At 38.4% G+C, this 25,778-nt stretch overlaps 1 protein-coding gene across 1 annotated transcript; it reads right to left on the reverse strand.

The window, feature by feature from the left end:
• Positions 1–1,086: 1,086 nt before the first annotated feature.
• Positions 1,087–3,516, reverse strand: LOC141615381 (uncharacterized). Its single transcript, XM_074433762.1, has 2 exons — positions 1,549–3,516; positions 1,087–1,163 (listed from the first exon to the last, which is right to left on the reverse strand). Exon 1 carries the CDS (start codon positions 3,110–3,112, stop codon positions 2,222–2,224), a length of 891 nt encoding a protein of 296 aa, XP_074289863.1. The 5' UTR covers positions 3,113–3,516; the 3' UTR covers positions 1,087–1,163; positions 1,549–2,221.
• Between the last annotated feature and the right edge of the window lie 22,262 nt (positions 3,517–25,778).

Raw genomic sequence — 25,778 nt, forward strand, 5'->3', positions numbered from 1 at the left:
TTTTTTAAAAAAGAATAGCATCGAGCGGCGCTCCTCGGAATGGAACCAATGACTTCAAGTCAGGTACCTAAAGAACTAAAGGAGTGATTACTAGCTTGCTATAACAGCCTACTGATCTATTTATGCCATCATTTATTAATTATTTTTGAAATGTTCGCCCGGGCTGTGGCCCATCCGGCCAAACCAGAGCTTCGTCTCTGATTGGGAGTAGGAAGTATCATACACCTGAGTGTATGGTATAAGAATTGATGATATAGTCTAACTTTTAGGTAAACTTTGATCACTAAAATTACAAGCATATGGTAGTGATTCTTGAACTTGTAATTATGTAATATCATGCATGCATGCACCATATCATCATGGTTAATTTTCAGCTACATATGTAATCTTTTTAAAAAATCACAAAATCTCATTATAGACAGATATAGTTATAGATGAGTCAAATATCCACCCACTTTAAGCATAAGATAAGCAACAAGTTATATGATGTGACCTAAAAATATCACCATTTTAAGCATAAGATAAGCAACAAGTTATATGATGTGACCTAAAAATATCACCATTTTAAACATATTTGACTCGTCTTTCATTATAGACGGATATATCCGTCTATAGTCAGACTAATTGTTAAAAAATATTTCATGATACAATTGTAGTAAAAGTTACTCATAATATACAGAGTTATTAAAATTTAAGCACGTACTCACAAGTCAAAACAAAATATAATCATATCATTTTCTTTAATACGGAGTAATAATTATTGCACTACTTAATTAGATCGAATTGCAATCAAACAAAACATTGAATAGAACCACGTAACTAATCCACCATCAGAGAAACTTAAAGATAAAGATGAAACTAATTAGGTAGTCAAATTGGTAATGCATGTAAATTAGGAATAATTAGTGTAGCAAATTAGCAATCACATAGCATTCATAATAATCCGAGAAATGGTAAGGTTATGTGGACCCACGTAAATACGTGTATACAATGCCGCCATGCAGGAATCAAATCCTCCTTTTGCTCCCGACGTTGACTCTACAACCAACGACTCTACCATCTTTTTCGATTATGTCACACATTAGATTTTTTTTAGACAAAGGTGTACTAGTTTTATAAACTTTATAAAATACGAGTACAAACAAAGTCGATTACAAAACAAACTGGGGGCTTAGGTAGCACGGACACTCCTTCTAAGTAGCCGTCCCGTGTCCGACACCGTGTCCGACACACGGACACCCGACACTCGTCGGACACCTACCTAAACATGTTAGAGATTAGACGAGGAATAAAGTGTCAAAAGAGATTGATTAGAAGATGGGTTTGGGTAAAAAAATGATAATTACTTATAGTCAAAGTCAAAATTTACCCTCACTTATTTAAATTTAATATCAAATACATTAAAAAAATAAAATCATTTGTTATTTATAACCATAAAATATATTTTTTATTAAATTTAAATAGCGTGTCCCGTGTCCTAAATTTCATGGGATCTTAGTATCGCGTAAAATAAAATGTCGTGTAATAAAGTGTCCGTTTTGGTGCTACCTAGCTGGGGGCCAGAAGAGACCCCTAAACTAGTAAAAGCACAACTAGCAGAACTAGTATTACAAACTGAATTAACTAGAACACAAAGGCGACGTTTTTTGTACGGGGGATGGAAAAGGCAGTCAAAATGGATCGAGTCTTTCTCTTTTCTCTTAGAACTTGCAACCTTCTCCTCTGGTCCAAACCTGCAAAAAAACAGAAAAAATAGACTTACCCTTTACCTTATGGCTAATAGTCTCTCTCTTTGCTTCAAATCGGCTACAAGCTCTCCTTGAGAGCGTCTTCATGACTATGAAAACAAACATACTCTGACAATGCAAGAGTTTAGAGCCGATGATCCCAGGCTGGTCCGAAATGGCACCAGGAGTCATATAAACTTCGCCAACCTCACTAAAATGATCTAAACTGCTTTGAGCTGACAAACGAGGTCTCTTAACCTCGTGACAATCAGCCACTTCGTCATCAAAAATACTCAGATTGCTTGCAGGACCGCCGTCGGTAGATGTAAAATGAACCATGGGCATAGGAGAAAAAGAGAGAACCGCTGCTTCCCGTGAAGGATCTTCATGGGGAGTTCCCGTCGAGGTAGAAATTTTAGTTATGAGGGGGCGAACACTCATGGAAGCCCCCGATTTGGGATGGTAAAATTGTAGCTTCTTCCCAAGCTTCAATGTCACATAATCCTTGGCTGAAAGATACAATTTTTTGTGGGTTTGTTTTTTGTTGGTAAAACTGTATTCGGTAGATCCCGGGGCAAAGGAAACTGAGGGGTTACTATCACACCCAACTGGCATGGGCCGGGAGGATAAGGCTCAGTAGTGATGGTGGAGTCCATAGAAATGACTGAACTCCCGGAACCATGATTAAGCACACAACTTATCTCGTTATCATTATCAGACAACTCCATTTTACTACAAGAAGCATCACTCACAGCATCAATAGCCACAAACTTGTTGTCCAAAGCGACATCAAGTAAAGGTTTCTTACCTTTCCGATCCTTGCCTAAAGAATCAAAAGGACAAGCAACCCGTTTTCCATTGGGATTCAAAAGGAGGCATTCAGTTACACAGCTTAGTTCACGAGCAACTTCCTTATTCTTTGGGTCAAGTTTCAAGGCAAACTGTAAATCATTAAAAGCCTCCGCAAAGAGATTCAAATTTTTCAAGGCGAAGCCTCTACGATACAAGGCTTTCACATTACTGGGATCAAAGTTTAAGACCAAGTTGCAAAAACATCGAGTCTCATTATAGTGAAAGAGTTTCAGCTCACAAGCCGCTAAATTAAGAACAAGGGATAGGGCAAGTGAAGTAGCCAGAGGTTGATCTTGTGAGGGTGGGATGGCAATAAAACAAAAAAATTCGAGAGCAAATTTGTAGAGACTTCCAGCAAGGGAAAAATTACCGTCTTTGAAAAGAGAATTTCCGCGATCTTTAATCATATGTATAGTGTAAACATAAGGCTCCCCCATACTCATAATCCAGTTAACCAAATCCTCATCATCCACACCATGATCATCCAAAACCAAAAATTCAGCAAGATTAAGAAGAAAAGACATATAATCCATTGTAAGAGAACTTTACCGAACATGGATGAAGCTAGAAATGGAAGCAACTAGAGAAACAGAACCAAAAAGATACTAAAAAAACCGGAACCTTAATTGAAATAAAAGTTTCTTACAGAGAAGGAGTGTTCCCTGTATAACAACTCCGTTTTCCTGCAACTTATACGAAGATGTAGAGAATCGTCGCAGGACCAGATCAGAAGAAAAGAAAGGAACCCGACTCCTCTGGAAAAAGCATACAAATTCGAAAGGAGTGGAAGAAACTCCGATAAAAGAGGATGCCGGAGAAGTAGATCCTCGCCGGCGACCAAGAAGGGTGCGTTGAGGCCGCCGGCGAGGGTGGAAAACGGTGCTGATTTTTAGGGTTTTCTGGGGTTTAATTTGGGGATTTTTTTTCGCACCGCTTATTCGAGCGCCCCCTGCTATTTGGCCCTTGCTGATGAATGTCATGTCACACATTAGATAAAACAAAGGGTTATGCAAAGGGTTGTCTTTAAGAAACTAAAAAAGAAAATAATTACTTAATATATGCATTAATTGCATCGATTTATGTGTAATTTATTCTCTAATTTCTAAATTAATACCAAATTTGGAAGGATATTAAATGCTTAAATAGAACCCACTGGCTTTCTAAACATTCTACTTTTATTTTATCTATCCACTTGGATATTACTTGACCCATTTTCAGTTTATAACAGATATACCCGTTTTCAATGACATTTGCTGTTATTTATTAACTTATTAATTTTTCTATTATATATTTTTTAAATAAGATTAAATAATTGATTGGAATAATTTGTTGGTGCATCAAATGTACCAGTACCACGTTATCATACACCAGATCAACGAAAATATACATTTATTGTATACCATTTCCCGTCATCGGTTAGTGATATCTAGGCTTAGTAGCCCTCCTTATATACGGCTGGTAGTGTTCATTAAAAAGATAATGGTCTCTACTAGAGATGGCAACGGATCCTGGATCTTATTCAGATCCGCGGATCCGGACCCTGATGGGTAGGATATGAATCTTAATTTTTCGGACCCCGTGGATATGGGTTGGATATGGATCCAGTTATTTGAAAATGGATCTGGATATGGATCTGGAAAATTTGAATCCGCCGGATACTGATCAGATATGGATTCAACGTTGGTGTGGCGGATATGTATCTGGATCCTATCGGACCCTACCCAGATCCGGTCCATTGTCATCCCTACTAACACTACACAAACACAGTACACAAGTTGTAAGTTAGAGATGGCAACGGATCCTGGACCCTATCCAGATTCGCGGATCCGGACCCTGATGGGTAGGATATGGATCCTAATTTTTCGGACCCCGTGGATATGGGTTGGATATGGATCCACTTATTTGAAAATGGATCTGGATATGGATCGGAAAATTTGGATCCGCCGGATATGGGTCGGATATGGATCCAATGTTGGTGTTGCGGATATGGATCTGGATCCTATCGGACCCTACCCAGATCCGGTCAATTGTCATCCCTAGTCTCTACACAAGGGCAAATGAAAACTTGAAAAGGTGGTGAGTATCAGTATCATTCGGTAACGGCATAACGCCCTACCATATCCTCCGTAAATAACTAATCTCAATCTAAGTAGAACAAAATAGGAGAATAATTTTGATTAGTAGGGGTGCGTTATTTTAGGGGTCGTTTGGTTCACTACTTAGGAATGTAATAGATTGAAATAAGAAACCATATGAGTATGGGGTTCCAATTTCATATTTTCCAAAACATGTTTGGTTCATTAGAAAAATAAACGTGAAGAAATGGAGTTTGAATCCATGAGGAGGAGGTGGGTATGAGATTCCAAGGGGTTGGGGTGGAATGAGAATCCATCAGGATTCTAACTCCATTCCAAAATGCCACAACCAAACACTAGAATGACTAGAATCAATTCCATTTCATTCCAAACCTCCCAACCAAAGTGTCAAATGAGTCACAAGAACATTACAATATATGAAAAGAAGGAAAATTTGAACATAGGATCTAATTTCTATATAATCTGTGTCTTAATCACTATATAATCTGTGTCTTAATCACTAGACTAAGACACCTGAGAATTGAATTCGATTGGATTTATATATTCCTTGGTGGTGTAAAATTGGAAGGTCCCTATCTATAATTAGTAAATATGGAAGATTATGAGTTAATGAGCAAAAGAATAAGGCTAAAAGACTACTTGCATAACATTTGTGAACATTTGGTTGGTATGAATGAATATTAGGATCTTTAACAGTTGTCCGGCACACAAGATTTGGGAAATTAAGACAAATAGACGTAAACGTCAATGCATTTATAACTAGTACCGTAGTATATGACAAATTTGATACACCTTGACAAGTCCCATCATCAAACAAACCAACTAAGGGTGAGATTATCAGTCAGACTTTCCCAAGTTTTAAAAGTCTGTCATATCAGTTTTCCACTAACTTTTATTATTTCTTTATTATTCAGACCCATCTCAGACTCACCTAAAACTTTATACATTATCCGTCAGACTCACCTCAAACTCTACTTTCCCACTCCATTTTAATTTTTTAACAAAAAGAAAGGACACATGTTGCCCACCCAATGGATAATTTTTCTTTAAGGTGGGGTCAAGACTCACCCAAAGTCTTAAGTTAAGTCTTGGATTTCAAAGACTCAACTTAAGACTTTGTTAAAACTCTCTCAAGACTAGGGTAGATTATTGATAGTCTTGAATGAGTCTTGTCTCAAGACTTACCAAAGTCTTGTCTCAAGACTACCAATAATCTTACCCTAAGGAAGACTCATTTAATCATCAATCTCACTCATTTATTTACCTTTAATTAAAATAACCCTTATAATAAATAAACAAAAATGGTAAACAATTTATTGGAACGGAGTGAGTATAGTGATAACTTAGGTAGTACGGACACTCTTCCTAACCGGTTGTCCCGTGTTCGACACTATGTCGGACACCGACACTTGTCGGACACACGCAGACACGCCTATATGTGCCGGGTACCTATAAACGAGAAATGAGATGTCAAAAGACTGAAAGAGATTGATTAGAAGACGGATTTGAGTGGGAAATGAGAATAAATTATCATCAAAGTCAAATTTTACCTTCAATATTTAATATCAAATACATTTACAAAAATAAGATAGTACCTTAGTTATAACTATAAAATATATATTTTATTAAATTTAAATAACGTGTCTCGTGTCCTAAATTTCATGGAATACCGTTTCATGTATCTGTGTCGTGTCCGAGTTCGTATCCGGTTTGGTGCTACCAGGTAATAGCCATAGGCTAGAATTGCATGCACCATTTTGGCTGTCAAGCATACAATGGTTGCGTGGGACCCGCGCTAGCAGAACCACGGTCAGCATAACCCGAACCCGACACGGCACTGGAGCCATTCCCACGTGAACCGTACCCCCTGTTCTGGTGTGACGAAGTTCAGCTAAAGAGCGAGGCCGGTCACCCCACCACTTTGGAAACTTTTGGCTTTTTATATAACAATTAGTAACATCATGACCACGAGTCTCACAATATGAACAATAAAATCGACGTTGTTCACCACGTTCCTTGTCGCGCAAGGCACGTCAATCATACAAAGGGATGAGGAGCTGTCGTGGCAAAAACAACCACCTCAGACACGTCGAGAGCAGGCTCGACAGGAGCACGCAACCGTTCCTCTTGTAAGACGGCATGATACGCCCTATTCGGAAGGCAAGAGATCAAGTTGGAATTGCTGTGACCGTATATATATATATATTAACATACAAAGTGGCGTCGAGCACCATAAAAAATTGATGTAAGCGTTCATTATCAAGTCGTTTAATTGCAGCGGGACCAATCTGACTTTCACACTTACCGCATTTACATGCAAAAGGTGGTTCGTCCAAAACAATGGAGTCCCAAAGAGTTTTCATTTTGCCATAATAAGTAATAACATCCATACCGTTAGATTGTTTACAATTATGCAATTGAGTTTTGAGACCATGAATCTTTGTGCCATCGACAACCGCGAACTAAGCCTCCAATTCAGACTAAAGGACGACGTCGTCTTCAACGTACGAGATTGTATCAAGGAGCGATGGTATTTCGAATCCATTGAACCAAGGTATAATGAACAACCTCCCAATTTTCGAGATAAAATGCATCAGTTGGCTTTTTGATTGAGCCATCAATGAAACCGAATTTTCGACGAGACTTCAATGACATCTTCATCGAATTTTTCCAATAGTTGTAATAATTATCGCGACGAAGAACAACGTTTGAGATTTTGGCGCTTGGAACATCGTGGGAACCAAGGTAGTACGGGGTAGAAAAATTGAGCTTGGGTTTGTTTTTTGTGTGAATAGAAATCCCTGATACCATGTTAAGACGATATGAGGGGAACGTTATGTGTTAATGTGTTATTGCATTGGCAAGTCGGATTATATAATTACATAGATGGGCTCATATAATATGGGCCGAGATAATATCGCTTCATATAATCGTATCTAGCTATCGATATATTCCTAATAGAAACTAACTACTACTCACTCCGTCCCGGTTATTTGTTATCCTATTCTATTTTTAGGTGTCTCGGTCAATTGTTCCATTCCAATTTAGGATTACATTTGATGAACAATTTGATCTTTCACAGTCAATTTGATCTACTTATCATCTTATAATTATTGATCCCTCCTCTTTTTTTTATCTTTATACCAAAATCAAAGCACAATAATTATTTCAAGTTCAAGAGCTAGTCATTTCACGTAGCAATCCAAGAGGTTTCAAGAATTTGTTTAATTTGAGTCATTAATAACCATGATAAGATAGGTTAGGTATACACCCGTGTTGAGTAAGCCAATTAAGCTTATCTTTTAACTTTGACATGAAAGTTGAAAATGGTCCAAACTCCAAAGTCATTGGTTTTTTTCATGAAAAGTATGGATGCATACACAAAGAAAACAATTACATGTCCTTGTAGAATTGACCCATGATGCCACAACCTTGAAAGTAACAATTAGTCTTGCTGAAGACGGGTCGGAGCAAGTGACGGGTAATGCCACTCACAAAACGAATAGGGGGGGCAAGGTGGGGGCACCTCCATGTGCTTCCTTCTCTCCTCTATTTGGGTCATTTGTGAGAGAAAATGGTATCCGTCACTCCAAAATGACGGATATGTGCCGTCACAAATGAGATTTTGTGTGAAAGTAAATAGAGCAATAACTTGATTTTTAATTTTAGTTTCTTTGATAGTATTAGAAATCAAAAAACTTACATTCACTTGAAAATTTATAAAAAAAATTCTTAAATTTCATTTCTAGTATTAAAGAGTAGTTTTTTAATACTGCAAAATTTAATTGTGTTTTTGCTCCGAAAAATTATTTGTATTATGATGTTTTATGCATGATACAAAGATGACAAACTTTAATAATAATTATATCCCATGCAATATTAGTTACTTGAAAAAGATAAACAATTCCGCAAATGTCAACTAATTTAATGGGTAATGTCAAAAGAGACGATATTCATGACCTGGATTCAAATCCCGTCAACAACAAAAATCGCCCTTATAACACACTTTACACCAAAAACAAAACCAATTCCAAAAATATATTGTTAAGGATTGAATCCCTTGATTAGGGTTTGATATTATTCACAAATATATAATATGAGGTACAACTGATTATAGCTACAATTATGGGATATGTTTACCTAAGTTAGTAAATACAATCACACTAATTTAGGAGAGAATAATGACTAAAATATTTACACAATATTTACTAGCTAACACGCCCCCGCAGTAAAAGCGGTAGGGGACCGAACACTCAAACTGGAGCAAAACAATTGAAAAAGATGTCGGGGTAGACCTTTCTTGAAAATATCAGCGTATTGGTACTCGGCTGGCACATGAAGAACACGGGCTTCTCCAATTTTTACTTTATTCCGAACAAAATGAATATCCAATTCGACGTGTTTAGTTCGTTGGTGCTGGACTGGGTTGCCGGATAAATAAACCGCAGAGATGTTATCACAGAATACTATGGTGGACCGTTGGAGTGGCACATGAAGCTCAAGAAGCAAATTTTGAATCCAACTAGTCTCGGCAACGGTGTTGTCAACGCCCCTGTATTCAGCTTCAGCACTTGAACGGGAAATTGTTGCTTGTCGCTTTGACGACCAAGAAATAAGATTGTCACCCATAAAGACACAATATCCGGATGTAGAACGACGAGTGTCGGGACGCCCTCCCCAGTCAGGACCTGAATAGGCTGTGAGGTTTAGGGACTGAGATGGGCGAATAGTGATGTCGTGGCTTGCCGTACCTTGCAGGTATCGAAGTATCTTCTTAAGAAAATGAAAGTGTGAGGTGCGCGGATCATGCATAAAGAGGCACACTTGTTGGACCGCATAAGAAATATCGGGCCTAGTAAAAGTAAGATATTGAAGAGCACCTGCTAAGCTTCGATATAAAGAGGGATCCTCGATAGGAGGACCGGAGTCCGCACTGAGTTTCGAACCGGGATCCACTGGTGTAGTGCTCGGTTTACATGAGCTCATTTTAGCTCGACTAATAATATCACGAGCATAGTGTTCTTGCGAGAGAAAAAGACCGTCTTTGGAGCGAGTGACTTTAAATGCCAAGAAAATGATGAAGGGTACCAAGATCAGTCATTGCAAATTCTCGAGACAACACGTTGATAATGGACCGAATGAGAGCATTACTGGAAGCAGTGAGAATAATGTCCTCCACGTAAAGAAGTAAATAGGCAGTAGTAGTGGCAGTTTTGTAGATAAAGAGGGACAGATCACACCGACTACTAATAAAGTCTTGAGATAAAATGAACGTGGCAAAATGATAATACCATGCCCTTGGTGCCTGTTTTAGACCGTATGAAGATTTGCGAAGCTGACACACATAATGAGGGGCAGATGGCTCAACGAAACCGGGTGGTTGATGCATATACACTGTTTCTTCCAAGTCACCATGTAAAAAGGCATTTTTAACGTCAAGTTGATTAATTGGCCATGACCTAGATATAGCTAAACTAAGAACAGTGCGAATCGTTGTTGGTTTGACAACCGGGCTAAAAGTTTAATCACAATCAATTCCGACCTATTGTGTCTTACCATTAACAACGAGGCGTGCTTTGTAGCGTTGTAATGTGCCATCTGCATGAAATTTGTGACGATACAACCAAAGACAGCGAATAACTGATGCATCATTAGGTTTGGGACCAAGTCCCATGTATGATTGTCCTTTAATGCGGTAAATTCGTCGGTCATAGCACGTTTCCAGTTAGGGTCGTCTAGGGCAGCCTTGGGTGATTTGGGAATAGGTGAAATGGAGTGTGTAGCAGTAAGGGCTTTGGGCTTAAAAATCCCATGCATGGCGCGAGTCGACATGGTATGGGTGGGTATAACAGGTCGTTGTGGCGGGGGTGGTGGATGTGGTGGTAGTAGGGAAGGAGTGGCGGAAGGTGGTGAGGTGGGGGTTGGAGGTGAGGATGGTGTTGGTGGGGAAGGAGGGGTCTGTTCGTTTTGAACAGTGGGTGAGCGGGTAGGGTCGGGAGTGGATGGGTTGGGTTCATGGGTTGCGGGTGGGGTATTGGGCTGGTTTAGTTGGTTAGGGTCCGGGTTGGCGGGTTGGGCTGGGGTAGCAGTTGGGCCTGATTGGATGAGGTCAGGGAAAAGGAGTGGGTTTAGGTAATCAGAGGTTGGGTCAAGGAATTTGTATGAATGATTGGCTGGGTTTGGGACGTCTGCAAATGGAAATACATCTTCTGCAAAAGTGACGGGACGGGAGATATAGACACGACCAGAGGACATATCAAGACAACAGTACCCACGTTGATTGGGAGGGTACCCAAGGAAGACACATTTGAGAGAGCGAGGGGCAGGTTGAGGGTGAATATCCGTATACTTCCCCTTTAATTGCAGGACTATAACGTAAATTTAAACATGCGAATATTGTCATAAAACATAAAAACAATAGAAACGATAAGGAACAAGAAATAACCTCGGGTCCTTTAAATTGCGGCGTAAAGAAAGAAAGTAAATCAAAGCGATTTCCTCCTAATCGTTACACCCAAGACTTTGCCCGAGATATGCCCTTGTGCTAGAACAGTGTTCTCCGATTGCCTTGCAATATAGGGAGAACGGATGTGAGTTTTGTCGAGATGAGAGATCTCGGGTTTTTCGAGAGAAGAATGCCCTTCAAAACCCTAGTTTTTCTCGCAAATGAAATTGTCTAGGTCAAAAGGAGAGGGAGTCTCTCCTTTTGTTTGGTTCGGCCGGACCGAATGCATGCATGGGGAAGTGGGCTTCCACTTCCTCTTCATTTTAGCTTGAGGTCCAGTTCACCAAATGCTAAAATGTATATGACGGGTTTATATTATAAACTGTTATCGGTTATCGGAAATTAAGGCATCAGCTAATAATACGGGTTAGCTGAATTATTAATACGTGTCCGACAAAACAGTATTGTATAATTATTTTTAATATACATTTAATTAAATATAAATAACGTATATTTAATTTTACGAATTAACTGGTTAATTCGCCTTAGCCCATGATATTTAATCCGTATTAAATATAATATCTCAACATCACATATTTGACTAATTACTAGTCAAATAACTCGGACTAACTGGTTAGTCAATTTTTGGCATCTACATGACAGTATTTTCATACCGTCACATCTCTCGAACGTATCTTATAGGTGTGACTTTTAGGGACCAGTTGATCACCGCCATCTGTATGACAATAACGTCAAACTTATCTAGCAAGCCAACCGTTATTGATAAACGTGGATCAACTGATAATAATACCAAAGTATGCCCTTTGATCCTTTTAGAGGTTTATAAGTCCTTGCACTAAGCGTTAAGGACACCAACCCCAACAAGCTCCCACTTGTCCGTACAAGTGTATGTGCAATGACGTTATCCGCACTAACTGGAGGACACAAGCTCAACAAACTCCCACTTGTCCGAACAAGTGTAGGTGCGATAACCGATTCTCATATTCATTTTAAAATTTCTCCCACTCAATGTAAAACAATTTGCGAGATCGGATCCACAAAGGTCGTATTTTACAATCGATCCGTATCTAGAGTGGTTTCCCCGACTAGAGAGTAACTTAACTGATAAAACGAATCCGTATCCGAGCATGGCCATGCATTTCGATTCTGACTCCTCGAGTGGCCCCGAGAAATATCGAGTACACGATAAAGGCTGAATATTTCCTTCAACTCGACTCCTTCCGATCTAAGCACGGCATGAAATGACCCAGAAAAAAATCTACTTGGCCCCCTGTTACGGATGACCGTGAGAAAGAAACCAAAGTCACCCAAAAATGCCGTAGTCTCGGGAGACGTCGATAGTCAAAGAATCGACTCTTAGGATCACCATGGAAGTCCTATCCACGACCGGGCACGGAATGTTATAAAACATTTAGGACTCCACGTCGATGTCACAAAGGTGTCCTACGAAATATCCGTATAAATCGCCTCTGTGATTGGTCAGTCAACCGGTTGACTTATGGCTCGTTGAACCCACCATCAACCAACGTCACAGAATAATTGCCAGAGTTATCAGCTCATGTGGGCAATTAAGGACTAACAAGATATGATGTTTGTTCAGTTCACTTTGTGGTGTTCAAAATTGTCGTACAATTCCACATGAAAAACAAAATATATATATAAATATCAAAACGATGATGTCGTATAGAGTACAAACGAGAATGAATCTAATCCATAAAAGTACTACAACTCAGGAACACGTTTGATTCCCATGGAATTAACGTGCCCTTCATGCTTATCTTGTCGTAATGCTTTAGTGAGAGGATCTGCTATGTTATCATCTGTAGCAATCTTTTTTATCACTACTTCCTTTTGCTCCACGTAATCCCGGATTAGATGAGCTTTCCGTTGTACATGTCTAGATTTGTTACTAGACTTTGGCTCCTTAGCTTGGAAGATGGCACCACTATTGTCGCAATAGATGGTGATCGGGGTCTTCGAACTAGGCACTACGGATAGTCCATGTAAGAATTGACGCATCCATATCGCTTCCTTTGTAGCTTCAGACGCGGCATAGTACTCGGACTCGGTCGTAGAATCTCTGAATAACATGTGATTTGTTTGAACTCTTCCGGTGATCTGCAGCGCCATTAAGAGTAAAAACGAATCCAGACCGAGATTTCGAGTCATCTCGATCCGTTTGGAAGCTAGCATCTGCAGAATCGGTTGCGCATAGCGTTTGAGAGCCTCCATAAGTCAATGCCCAATCTTTAGTCCTCCGGAGGTACTTAAGAATGTTCTTGATGACCAACCAATGTGGTTCACCTGGTTCTTTGTTGGAATCGACTTGTCATACTCAATGCATATGCCACGTCCGGACGTGTGCATATCATGGCATACATGATTGATCCTATTGCCGAAGCATAAGGAATCCGTGTCATGCGCTCTTTCTCTTCCGGTGTCTCTGGTGCCTGAGACTTGCTCAAATGCACCCCTGGAGCCATAGGAAGGAACCCCTTCTTGGAGTTAGTCATACTGAATCTCTCTAGGACTTTGTCTATGTAAGACTCCTGACTGAGAGATAACATCCATCGTGATCTATCGCGATAGATACGGATGCCTAGAATTCTCTGTGCCTCTCCCAGATCTTTCATCTGGAAATGGTTCTTCAACCATACTTTTACCGAAGTTAAGAGAGGTATGTCATTCCCAATCAGGAGTATGTCGTCAACATACAATATTAGGAAGACAATCTTGCTCCCACTCGACTTGATATATAGACATGGTTCCTCGACCGATCGAGTAAATCCATTGTCTTTTATCACTTGGTCGAAGCGATGATTCCAACTCCTTGATGCTTGCTTAAGTCCATAAATGGAACGCTTAAGCTTGCACACTTTCTTAGGATGTTCAGGATCGATGAAACCTTCGGGTTGTACCATGTACAACTCTTCCTCCAAAAAGCCGTTTAAGAAGGCGGTTTTCACATCCATTTGCCAAATTTCATAGTCATGAAAAGCGGCAATCGCTAAGATAATCCGAATGGAACGCAAAGATAACTACGGGTGCGAAAATTTCATCGTAGTGCAAACCTGGCACTTGGGTGAAACCTTTAGCAACTAGTCGTGCTTTGTAGATATCTTGCTGACCTTCCACAGAATGCTTTATCTTGTAAAGCCATTTGCATTGAAGGGGACGAACCTTAGCAGGTAAGTCAACAAGATCCCACACGTTGTTCTCATACATGGAGTCCATCTCGGATTGCATGGCCTCAAGCCATAGCTTTGAGTCAGAACTGGTCATGGCACCTTTATAGGTTGCGGGTTCACTGCTCGTTAAGAGTAGAACGTCATCTATGTCATGTTCCTCGACCATACCGATGTATCTGTCCGGAGGAATAGAGACTCTTCCCGACCTCCTAGGTTCCTCAGGAATATTCACCGCAGCCGGGATTTAAGGAATAGGTTCCTCCAATAGTTGCTCGGTATTTGGTTCTGGAATCTCCGACAGGTCGAAGGTTCTATCACTCTTTGCATTCTCGAGAAATTCCTTCTCTAAGAATGTCGCACTAGCCGCAACAAAAACACGTTGTTCGGTTGGCGAATAGAAGTAATGACCACGTGTTCCTTTAGGATAACCTATAAAGTATGTCTTGACCGATCGCGGGCCGAGCTTATCCTCGTGTCTCCACTTGACATAAGCCTCGCAGCCCCAAACCCGTATAAAGGACAAGTTAGGGACCGTTCCCTTCCATAGTTCATATGGAGTCTTGTCAATGACTTTAGACGGACTTGGTTAAGTATTAGAGCGGCGACATAAGAGCATAACCCCATAATGAATCGGGTAATATCGTGTGACTCATCATGGATCGAACCATATCAAGTAGTGTTCGATTTCTCCGTTCGGACACACCATTCAACCGAGGTGTTCGGTGGAGTTAAGCGTAAGGCAATCCCACGATCCTTTAGGTGTTGATCAAACTCGTGAGAAAGATACTCGCCACCACGATCCGAACGTAGTGTTTTAATCTTTCTACCTAATAGGTTCTGTACCCTATTTTGGTATTCCTTGAATTTCTCAAAGGATTCACTTTTGTGCTTCATTAAGTAGACATAGCCATATCTACTCAAATCGTCCGTGAAAGTGATGAAATACCTATAGCCTTCTCGTGCGGTGATTGACATAGGTCCACATACATCCGTGTGTATGAGTCCTAATAGGTCAGCAGCGCGCATTCCAACACCTTTGAAGGAAATCCGAGTCATCTTACCGATAAGACATGATTCACACGTGCCAAATGATTGAAAATCAAAGGCCGAGATAGCTCCATGTTTGATGAGTTGTTTTACGCGTTTCTCATTAATGTGTCCCATACGGCAGTGCCATAGATACGTTTGATCTTTGTCACCAACCTTTAACCTTTTATTCATTACGTGTAATATTTCCGTGGTCTGATCTAAAACATAAATTCCGTTCATGGAAGCGCCTTGTCAGTAAATCATATCGTGTAATGAGAAAATGCAAGCATTGTTTTCTATTACAAATGAAAAACCAAGTTTATCAAGCGCAGAAACTGAAATAATGTTTTTGGAAAGACTAGGTACATAATAGCAGTCATATAATGACAACTCAAATCCGCTTGGAAGCTGGATTACATATGTCCCCTTGGAGATGGCAGCTACTCTTGCTCCATTCCCAACACGCAGGTCCACCTCACCCTTTACGAGGGGTTCGATGTTTCGGAGCCCCTGCACATGATTACACAGATGAGAACCACAACCAGTATCAAGTACCCAAGTTAAAGTAACTTGCGTGGTTAATCTCAATCATATGAATAAAAGTAGAAGAGAGAGAAGACATACCAACAGGTTTAACACGACCTGCCTTTAAGTCCTCATGATAAACAGGACATGTGCGTCTCCAATGCCCAGTCTTGTGGCAATGATGGCATTCCATGTTTTCACTCTTGCTCTTTGTCATGCCCGATGAGTTGCTCGCCTCACCAGGACCACTCTTACCTGAACCCGACTTCTTGAACTTCGCCTTACCTCGTTAGGTTTGTTTCAGGAGCTTTGCCCTTACCTCTCCCTTTGTTTGACACAACGAGGACATCCTGTTTCGAACTCCCCATGTACTTCATGTCCTTCTCGGTGCATACGAGGAGGGAGTGCGATTCATGGGGAGTTTTCTTCAAATCATTCATATAGTAATTCGCTCTGAATTGCGAATAACCATCGTGGAGTGAATGAAGAATACGGTCGATAACAATATTCTCGCTGATGTTACAGTTAAAGGTCTCCAGTTTCTCGACATTCTCAATCATGCTGAGAATGTGTGGGCTAACCGGTTGGCCTTTTCGGAGTCTCGCATCAAAGAAGCGAGTGGTATGCTCATAGGTCACGATTCTCGGTGCTTTTGAGAATTCCTTAGTGAGCGTGGTGAAAATCTTGTTTGCACCATGGGCTATGAAGCGTTTCGGCAAATTGGGTTCCATTGCAAAAATGAGTACGTTTTTAATCGCACCCGCTTCCATACAGAAATCGTTAAACTTGGCGATTTCGGTAGCTCTAGCCGTGGGACCTGGGTTTTGCGGGAGGGGCTCTAACAGAAATTTGAGCTTCCCGTCGCGGTGGCGGCATTCCGTAATGCCGCCTCCCGATCCCGCGAAGTTGGATCCATCATTCTTGATCGAGTAGACCGATTCATCCGATTCATGAAGATCCTAAGCCAGGACTCACGGTCCAATGTGGCACTTGGCATTGGGTTATCACTTGAACCAGCCATTTGTTGTTTAGCAGTTTAAAATCGTGATCTACACTGAAAAAGAAGGAAAAACAAAACGAAATAAGCAACTCATCGAGGTGATTTAAGTCTATTTTAAAATTCATTTTAAACATGTAGACTCTTGCACTTGCATAATTGATCTCCCTCAAGAAAGATACAAGTGATCCCAAGACTCAATTTTTGTAAATTGATAAGCCAACTGTTTAGCTAATTCTTAGGAAGAACTCTTGTCGGTCGATAGATTTCCGTAAATCCTATCTATAGTCCACCATGATCACAGGATCGTACGAGTGACCATAGTGTTGAGATAAAATAGGTCAATCGGTTCCAACTTACCCGACGTAGAAGGGGTCATAGTATGCCTACCGACGAAGAAGGGACTCATTGGAGTTTGACCTATAAAGACCGTTCTCAATTTTGGTTTATACGAGGAAGATCCCATCAACTAAATTATAATTCATTTTAAGTGAACGAATAACTAGCGTCTGTCGTGAATGAATTTATTTGGATGATGGCTTAAAACGTGTGACATGAGAATGTCAATGAAAACTAACTCGTGACCTCTATATGTGTCAGTTTTCATGCAATAATTAGGTGGTTTGGTTTTTAGGCGGAAAATGATGCAAATTATCGTAACAATAAACAAATAAAGTAATGCAATACGTAAATAAAAAAATTTCCTAGTGTGGCCTATCCTAGAAAAAGAACATAATACAACTTTGGAATCCACCGTTGGACCCGAGAAGCTTGTCTTGATGTTCCATCTTGATCCAAGTAGCGGGAGTGAGCATCCGGTCTCCATCTTTGGTCTTCTCAAAAATTACAATTTAAAATTACAAATATAAACCTATTTACATTCTAATTAAAACTGTAATTACAAGTGAAAAATCCAAAACGGAGATACAAGATCTCAAAATACAACCAAGACCGTGTTCCATCATTACGGTAACACGTTCTACTAAGGCCACACTAAGTTACAACCGCTTGCAAAAATTAAATACGTAATAAAAGGCATTCACGGCATTCATAAATTTACGATAAATAAAAATGCATCAACTAAAACAAATTCATTCGTGACATAATTCCGTAATTATGTTAAATTTATCCAAACCACCTTTTAATGATTAAAATTCATGTGATAAAACCGCTTCTATCATTTAATTTTAATCCATTATAATCCGTCATTTCAAAGACGCTTTAAAACAACTATATGGTACGTGAGTGAACCGATTCACTATTAAGCGAGTGTACTATATCCGTATAAAGTACATATTGAAGCCAAAAGAAAATTTAAATCAAAAGAAACAAATTTTCAAAGCTGTTAAAGACGAAATCCCTCGATCCAGGGACATAAGTGCTCGATCGAGGGACAGAGGGCTCGATCGATCGAACGCAAGTCGATCGAGAGGTATGCTAATCAGGAGGTGCTCGATCGACTAAGCTGGAGGTCGATCGAGTACCTATATCAGCTAAACTACTCGATCGAGTACGAGGACAACTCGATCGAGCAGAGGGGTTTTGAAAGCAGGTCGATCGAGTACAAAGCAAGGACTCGATCGAGCAAAAAATTTTGAACAGGTCGATCGAGTACAAAGCGGGGACTCGATCGAGCAAAAATTATATGAGAAAAGCCACTCGATCGATTAAAAACATGGTCGATCGAGTGCAAAAACCTCTGGAAAATCCAAAACCCTCGTGAAAACATATTTCGAGACAAAATCAATTGCAAATATGATCAAAAACGCATTAAAACAAATTTGACAATTGACAAAACATGACATATTGTTATAATCTCTGTATAAAACAACAATATGCAAAAACCAAATCGAAAAACATGAAATTACCGTGTAATACATGACACGGTTTAAAAAATTTCTGCCGTGTATACAAGGCACGGTTTTCGAAGCAGAAAATCATCGTTTCAAAAACGTTTTATGAAAAACACATGAAAAATTCACGTGGCCTCGCTCTGATACCACTTGAGGGTGAATATCCGTATACTTCCCCTTTAATTGCAGGACTATAACGTAAATTTAAACATGCGAATATTGTCATAAAACATAAAAACAATAGAAACGATAAGGAACAAGAAATAACCTCGGGTCCTTTAAATTGCGGCGTAAAAAGAGTAAATCAAAGCGATTTCCTCCTAATCGTTACACCCAAGACTTTGCCCGAGATATGCCCTTGTGCTAGAACAGTGTTCTCCGATTGCCTTGCAATATAGGGAGAACGGATGTGAGTTTTGTCGAGATGAGAGATCTCGGGTTTTTGAGAGAAGAATGCCCTTCAAAACCCTAGTTTTTTCGCAAATGAAATTGTCTAGGTCAAAAGGAGAGGGAGTCTCTCCTTTTGTTTGGTTCGGCCGGACCGAATGCATGCATGGGGAAGTGGGCTTCCACTTCCTCTTCATTTTAGCTCGAGGTCCAGTTCACCAAATGCTAAAATGTATATGACGGGTTTATATTATAAATTGTTATCGGTTATCGGAAATTAAGGCATCAGCTAATAATACGGGTTAGTTGAATTATTAATACGTGTCCGAAACAAAACAAGTATTGTATAATTATTTTTAATATACATTTAATTAAATATAAATCACGTATATTTAATTTTACGAATTAACTGGTTAATTCGCCTTAGCCCATGATATTTAATCCGTATTAAATATAATATCTCAACATCACATATTTGACTAATTACTAGTCAAATAACTCGGACTAACTGGTTAGTCAATTTTTGGCATCTACATGACAGTATTTTCATACCGTCACATCTCTCGAACGTATCTTATAGGTGTGACTTTTAGGGACCAGTTGATCACCGCCATCTGTATGACAATAACGTCAAACTTATCTAGCAAGCCAACCGTTATTGATAAACGTGGATCAACTGATAATAATACCAAAGTATGCCCTTTGATCCTTTTAGAGGTTTATAAGTCCTTGCACTAACTGTTAAGGACACCAACCCCAACACAGGTTTATGTGGACGAGTGGCGGTGATGTTGGGGTAACAAGCGCATCCGAAATTTCGAAGGTGATCATATGAGGGGTGCTTGAGATATAGGACGGACGTGGGAGTATGGAAGTTGAGGGTGGATGTGGGAAGAATGTTGTGAAGGTGAGTTACAGCGTGAAGGGCATCGACCCATAAATTTGGTGGTAGAGAGGCATTTTGAAGGAGCACAAGAACTATGTCATTGAGACGACGGATCATTCGTTCCGACTTGCCATTTTGTGGGGAAGTTTGTGGACATGAGAAGCGAAAAACGAGACCATTTTTGTGAGCAAAATTGGTGAAGGATTGATTGTCAAACTCACGACCCATATCACATTGAAAAGACTTGATTTTTGTGTGAAATTGGGTTAATACAAAACTGGCAAATTGTGTGAATTTATCGAAAACTTGGGATTTAAATTTGAGCGGATAAACCCATACAAATTGTAAAAAATTATCGATTATGACCATGTAGTATTTGAAACCAGTTTTACTTAATATTGGTGACGTCCACAAGTCACAATGAACTATATCAAATGGGGCTAATGTTTGCGAAGTAGAATCAAAAAAAGGTAGACGTTTGTGTTTGCTTATTTGACACGACGGGCATAAACTAGAAACATGAGTCTTATTACATAAAATACGACGCTGAGAATGTAAAAGACTTAAAATAGATTACCCGGGGTGACCAAGACGGGAATGCCAAACGTCTTGACCGTGAGTAATGAGCGCTTGAGGAGGATTGGACGGATTTGAGGATGGGTAGGTTGACACGGGATAGAGCTCGCCGTCACTGTCACTCCGCGGGATCAGTTTCCCAGTCGGAATATCCTTCACAGAAAAGCCAATCGGGTCAAATTCTACACTAACATTGTTATCCCTGGTGAATTGTCGGACCGATATTAGATTTTTAATAATGTTGGGAGCATGTAAAACATGACGTAAATGTAAGGTTCGGGAATTTGTAGGTAAAGTAGAGGTACTCGATCCTAATACTGGAATGCTATTCCCATTACCGACATAAATCGAACGAATTTTACTCGTATTTAGAAGAGTAGCAATCATACCTGGGTCGGCTGTGAGATGGGATGAAGCACCCGTATCCATGTACCACGGGTCAGCCTGATGTTGCACAGAGAGAGCTTGGAATACCTAACTTAAATTCGTGGGTTGAGGAGCCTCAGATTCCAGCTTAAAAGCTTGGCCTTGATTGCGAGAGGACTGGTTTCGAGTGTAATTAGGTGGAGGCCGAGGGGTTGAGGTTGGCCAGGGGGTCCAGTCGGGGTATGTTGGGTACAGGCAGGGGGGTGGGGTCCAGCAGTGGGTAGGCCAGGAAGATGGTGGTCCCCACAGAGACGGGTAAGGCGTGGTTGGTTGAGGTGTGGCAGAGGGAAAACGAGGGGAAGAGGTGAAGTTGTTATTATTTGGACGATAATTATTATTCGAATTATTATTGTTGCGATGATAACGATTATTATTATTATGAGAATTATTACTACTATTATTGTGTCGTGGAGGAGCAGGGGTGGCCTTAGAGTTCTGGTCAGTCCACGAGTCAGGGGAAGGGGCGGCAGGAGCAGACAAAGGCCGTGGCAGGCTCATCACGGCCAGATTTACGGTGGAGTTCTAATTCAAGCATACTACGAGCAGTTTCAAAACTAGACATAGTTTGATTAATATACGATGCGACAGTGTCATATTCATTTGGTAGGCCACGTACCAGTTGTATGACAAGGCGGCGGTCGGAGACGGCGGCGTCGACATCTTTAAGCATCCCGGCCAATTCACGGAGGCGTTGACAGTATGCCTCAAGTGATGGCATGCCTTCGAGACGGAGCGAATGAAATTCGGCCTCGAGAGCGGCAGCACAAGCACCCTTATTATTTGTGAAAATGTTCTCTACCCGTACCCATGCTTCACGGGCAGTGGACTCATCTTCCAAAATCCGAGGGAGAAGCTCGTCACTCATGGTACCATAGATCCATTGCAAGACATGTGCATCAATTTTGATCCAAGCGGCATACGACTCATCGGTCTTTGGTGGAGCAGGCGTCCCATCGATGTGGGATAGAACGTCATGACCACGAGCATGTAAATTGAAAAGGCGAACCCAAGATGCATATGTAACTTTCGTGCCGTCAAGAACACAAACTTTGTTTTAGATATTGGTAACCGTAAAAATGGGATGTAGTGGAGATTTTGAGGAATTTGAATGAGAGGTGTCGGCATCTTTGGCCATGGTGGCTCGCTATTTTCGAAAAAATAGCCTGATGACGACGGCAAGCACAGAAATTGAGGGAGGAGATCGAAATTCTCGTCCTTAGCTCGATGCCATGTTAAGGATTGAATCCCTTGATTAGGGTTTGATATTATTCACAAATATATAATATGAGGTACAACTGATTATAGCTACAATTATGGGATATGTTTACCTAAGTAAATACAATTACACTAATTTAGGAGAGAATAATGGCTAAAATATTTACACAATATTTACTAGCTAACATATATGATACCTCCTGCATACATTTATGATATAACCAAATCAATGGTTGAAGTGTCATTTTCCACACTCTTCTTAGTTCTTCGCTTGAGAAAGAAAAAAAATTCAATCATTCGAAGGCATACATCCTAAGAATTAAAATTATTTATGTAACATTAAATATGTCTAGATATTGCACAATTTGTCAAAATTCTATGATAATCAAATAACACTAAAACTTGGGAGAGCGGTCACCATTTAAGTTATTGGAAGCACCAATATTTTCTGCTTTTATTTGTATTTAAATCACTTTTTTTGTTGTTGATCGTGACATAGTAATTTCGTACCTATTTATATAATAAATGTACCAATTTTATCATTAATCATGATTTGTACCTATTTTATTAACTTTAGTACCACTTTTTCTTAAAATTGTACAATGGTCTCTCAATAAAGCTTATTAAAAGACCGTCTCTCAGGAGACCTACTCATCAAATAATATACCCGTGATAGAGATGCATACGATGATACGAATGATTCTTTGCTCAATTATTGAGGTTAATTGTAAACTGAAAGATAATTGCTTGGCATTAGATTAGGCCATTGAGCTGACTGCTGTAGCTATCAAATTGCTAATTAGTTAGATAAATACTACGTCTATCCCGGTCAATTATTATCATTTGTTTTTGGGACACAATTTATAAACTATTGTAAATCCCGCATATTTGCGGTATTTATAGAGGTTTTGTTTTTAGTTATTATTTAATTATTTTAAATTGATAAGTCATTAATTTGTTATATTTGTCATATACCTCATTGTATTTTGATATAAGAAAAAAATGAACTATACATGAACTAATCAAGAGAATTTAGTAAAGGTATAAAATATGTTTAATGATTTTTTTTCTTTAACATAAAATTAATGATTACAAATAATAATTTTTTCTCAAATTATGTTAAATGATTTTTTTTCGACGAAGCTAATAATATCAGTTTAATGTTTTGTTTTATACAAAATGTGTCAAGTCACTCTCTAATATATTATAATACATAATAAGTAATAATTTAGAAATATACAGTTTATAAAATCATAGTGAATTTATCTTATTTTAATTAAAATATTATAATTTAGATTTTAATAGAAATATTATTATTTGATTAAAAGTATATATATTTTGATGAAATGATAATAATTTAAAGAAAGAAGTAATTTTGTTTCCTTTTTTAACTTGATGCCTCTTGGAGGAAAAACTTTGGAGAATTTTATTCTATAGAGGAATGAAGAGATCAAAATGGTTAAAATAGTTTTTAATACACAACATAAAATATAGTCATATACAATCTTGTTTCATTTGTCTTAATGAATATATTAAGAATATCAAGATTTTAAAATTAGCCCTAAGGGCACATGATAATAAGCTAATTAGGGAAATATTGTTGAGAATATTTCATGATAAATTAGAGATGAAACTCATATTTACCATAATTAGTGTAATAATCTAAAAAATCTTTCCCTACTTGGCTTATTATCACATATGCCAAGGGCACATGTTAGAAAAACCATTTTTGCATATACGTAAGTAACGATATCTACGAAATTAAATGAGCATCAACAAACGTGTAAAAAATAAATGATAACAATTGCTGGAACAGAGGTAGTAAACATTTAGTTTAAAAAAGTACAGAATATGGACATGACAAGCCTAATAATTATACATAAACTAGTTTAGACCCCGTGCATTATATGCACGGTACTTAAAGTTTAAATATTTTTTTATAAAATTACTTATATAATAATGGTACCTTATAGTTGTTTACATTTCTCATCATTGTATTTTCCTTTGATAAATGAAAGTTATAGCTAAAAATTAGTTAAGATAATTGAGTAATGAGTTAAAATGTATTTTAATGAAAATAACTTTATAGCATAAAGCTAATGAGTTTCAATTTTTTTTTTCAATTTTTTTTTCATGAAAGTAATAACACCGATTTCTAGTTTTGGTTTTATACGGAATATGAGTTAACTCATCATCTAATAATAGCATCAGTAAAAGATTTAACAATTTATAGTTTTATATCAATGTTATTTTATTTTAATTAAAATATTATAGCTTAGAGTTTAGTGAAAATAATATAATTTGATGAAAAGATTAATTTTAATGAAAATATAATAGATGAATTAAATTGTAATTGTTAGTTTCCTTATTTAGTGAATGAACATAATTATCATTAGTTTCCTTTTTTGAGAATATACATTTTGGCGGGAAAATGATAGAGATCTCCTATTCATTTAGTAAATGGGGATTCCTGGAGGATAATTTAGGACAATTTATAGTCTATTTTATGCTTGATCAGAATATTAATATATGGATAGGTACTTAGGTATTCATCTAACTACTACTTTCTCCGTTCTAAAATAATTGACGTTTTCAATTTACGAGGTGATCAGCCTTTGAATTCAATTTATACAAAAATATATTGGTCGGAAAATTATAAAAAGTACACCATAAAATTCCTTACGAATAGAGCTTTAATATGAGTATGTATTTCAACATATTTAGTCATATATTTTGAGAGATATTGAAGAGAGAAGTATGTGTCTCGAAAAGTGAGAATGACAATTAAAAAAAACAGAGGGAGTATAATATAGTGTTAATTAAGCAATGATTGGATAACATACTTAATTTGACTTATGACTTATGGGAATGAATAATGTAAGGCTACCTACTTGGTTCCCACAAGAATAAAAATCAATTTTGTGAACTTTGGGTTGAGGTATGTTGTCTTTATGAAATCACTACTCAACTTTAGCATAATTAAGCAAATACTCCAGTAGATTTTGGCCTAGTTTGACCATCAAGTACTCATTTAAAATAGGTGGATAACATTACAACTCAATGTGAATTTATGACTTTTGTAGATAATTAAATAATTAATCGTCGGTTATTAAATAAGACTCCTTCCGTCCTAATCATTTACAAGTAGTATTTACTTTTTTTTGTGAGGCGTATTTTAATTAACGTTAGACAAATGATTGAGACAAAGGAAGTAGATCAGTTCTCATTCAGGCCAGTTCAGCTCAGTTTAGCTACATTCAGCCCAAATGAACTAGGCCCTGTTTTTTTTTACTTATTTTTAATCCATTTCAGTTCAGTTCAACTTCATTCACTTCAGTTCAACTCCATTTAGTTTAGTTTAGTTCATCTCTTCACAGATTAACTCTTACTTCAGTTCAACATCATTCAATTCAGTTCAACTCCATTAAATTTAATTTAGTTAAGCACTTTTTACCCCAAAAAAACAGGGCCATAATCTTAGCAAATTAATCATATTTAGAAAACAAGTTTGACCATCACATTTTATTAACATGTTGCCAGAATTCCGATTCGATC

Source organism: Silene latifolia, chromosome 11 (genome assembly GCF_048544455.1).
Source record: "Silene latifolia isolate original U9 population chromosome 11, ASM4854445v1, whole genome shotgun sequence".
Lineage (NCBI taxonomy): Eukaryota > Viridiplantae > Streptophyta > Magnoliopsida > Caryophyllales > Caryophyllaceae > Silene > Silene latifolia.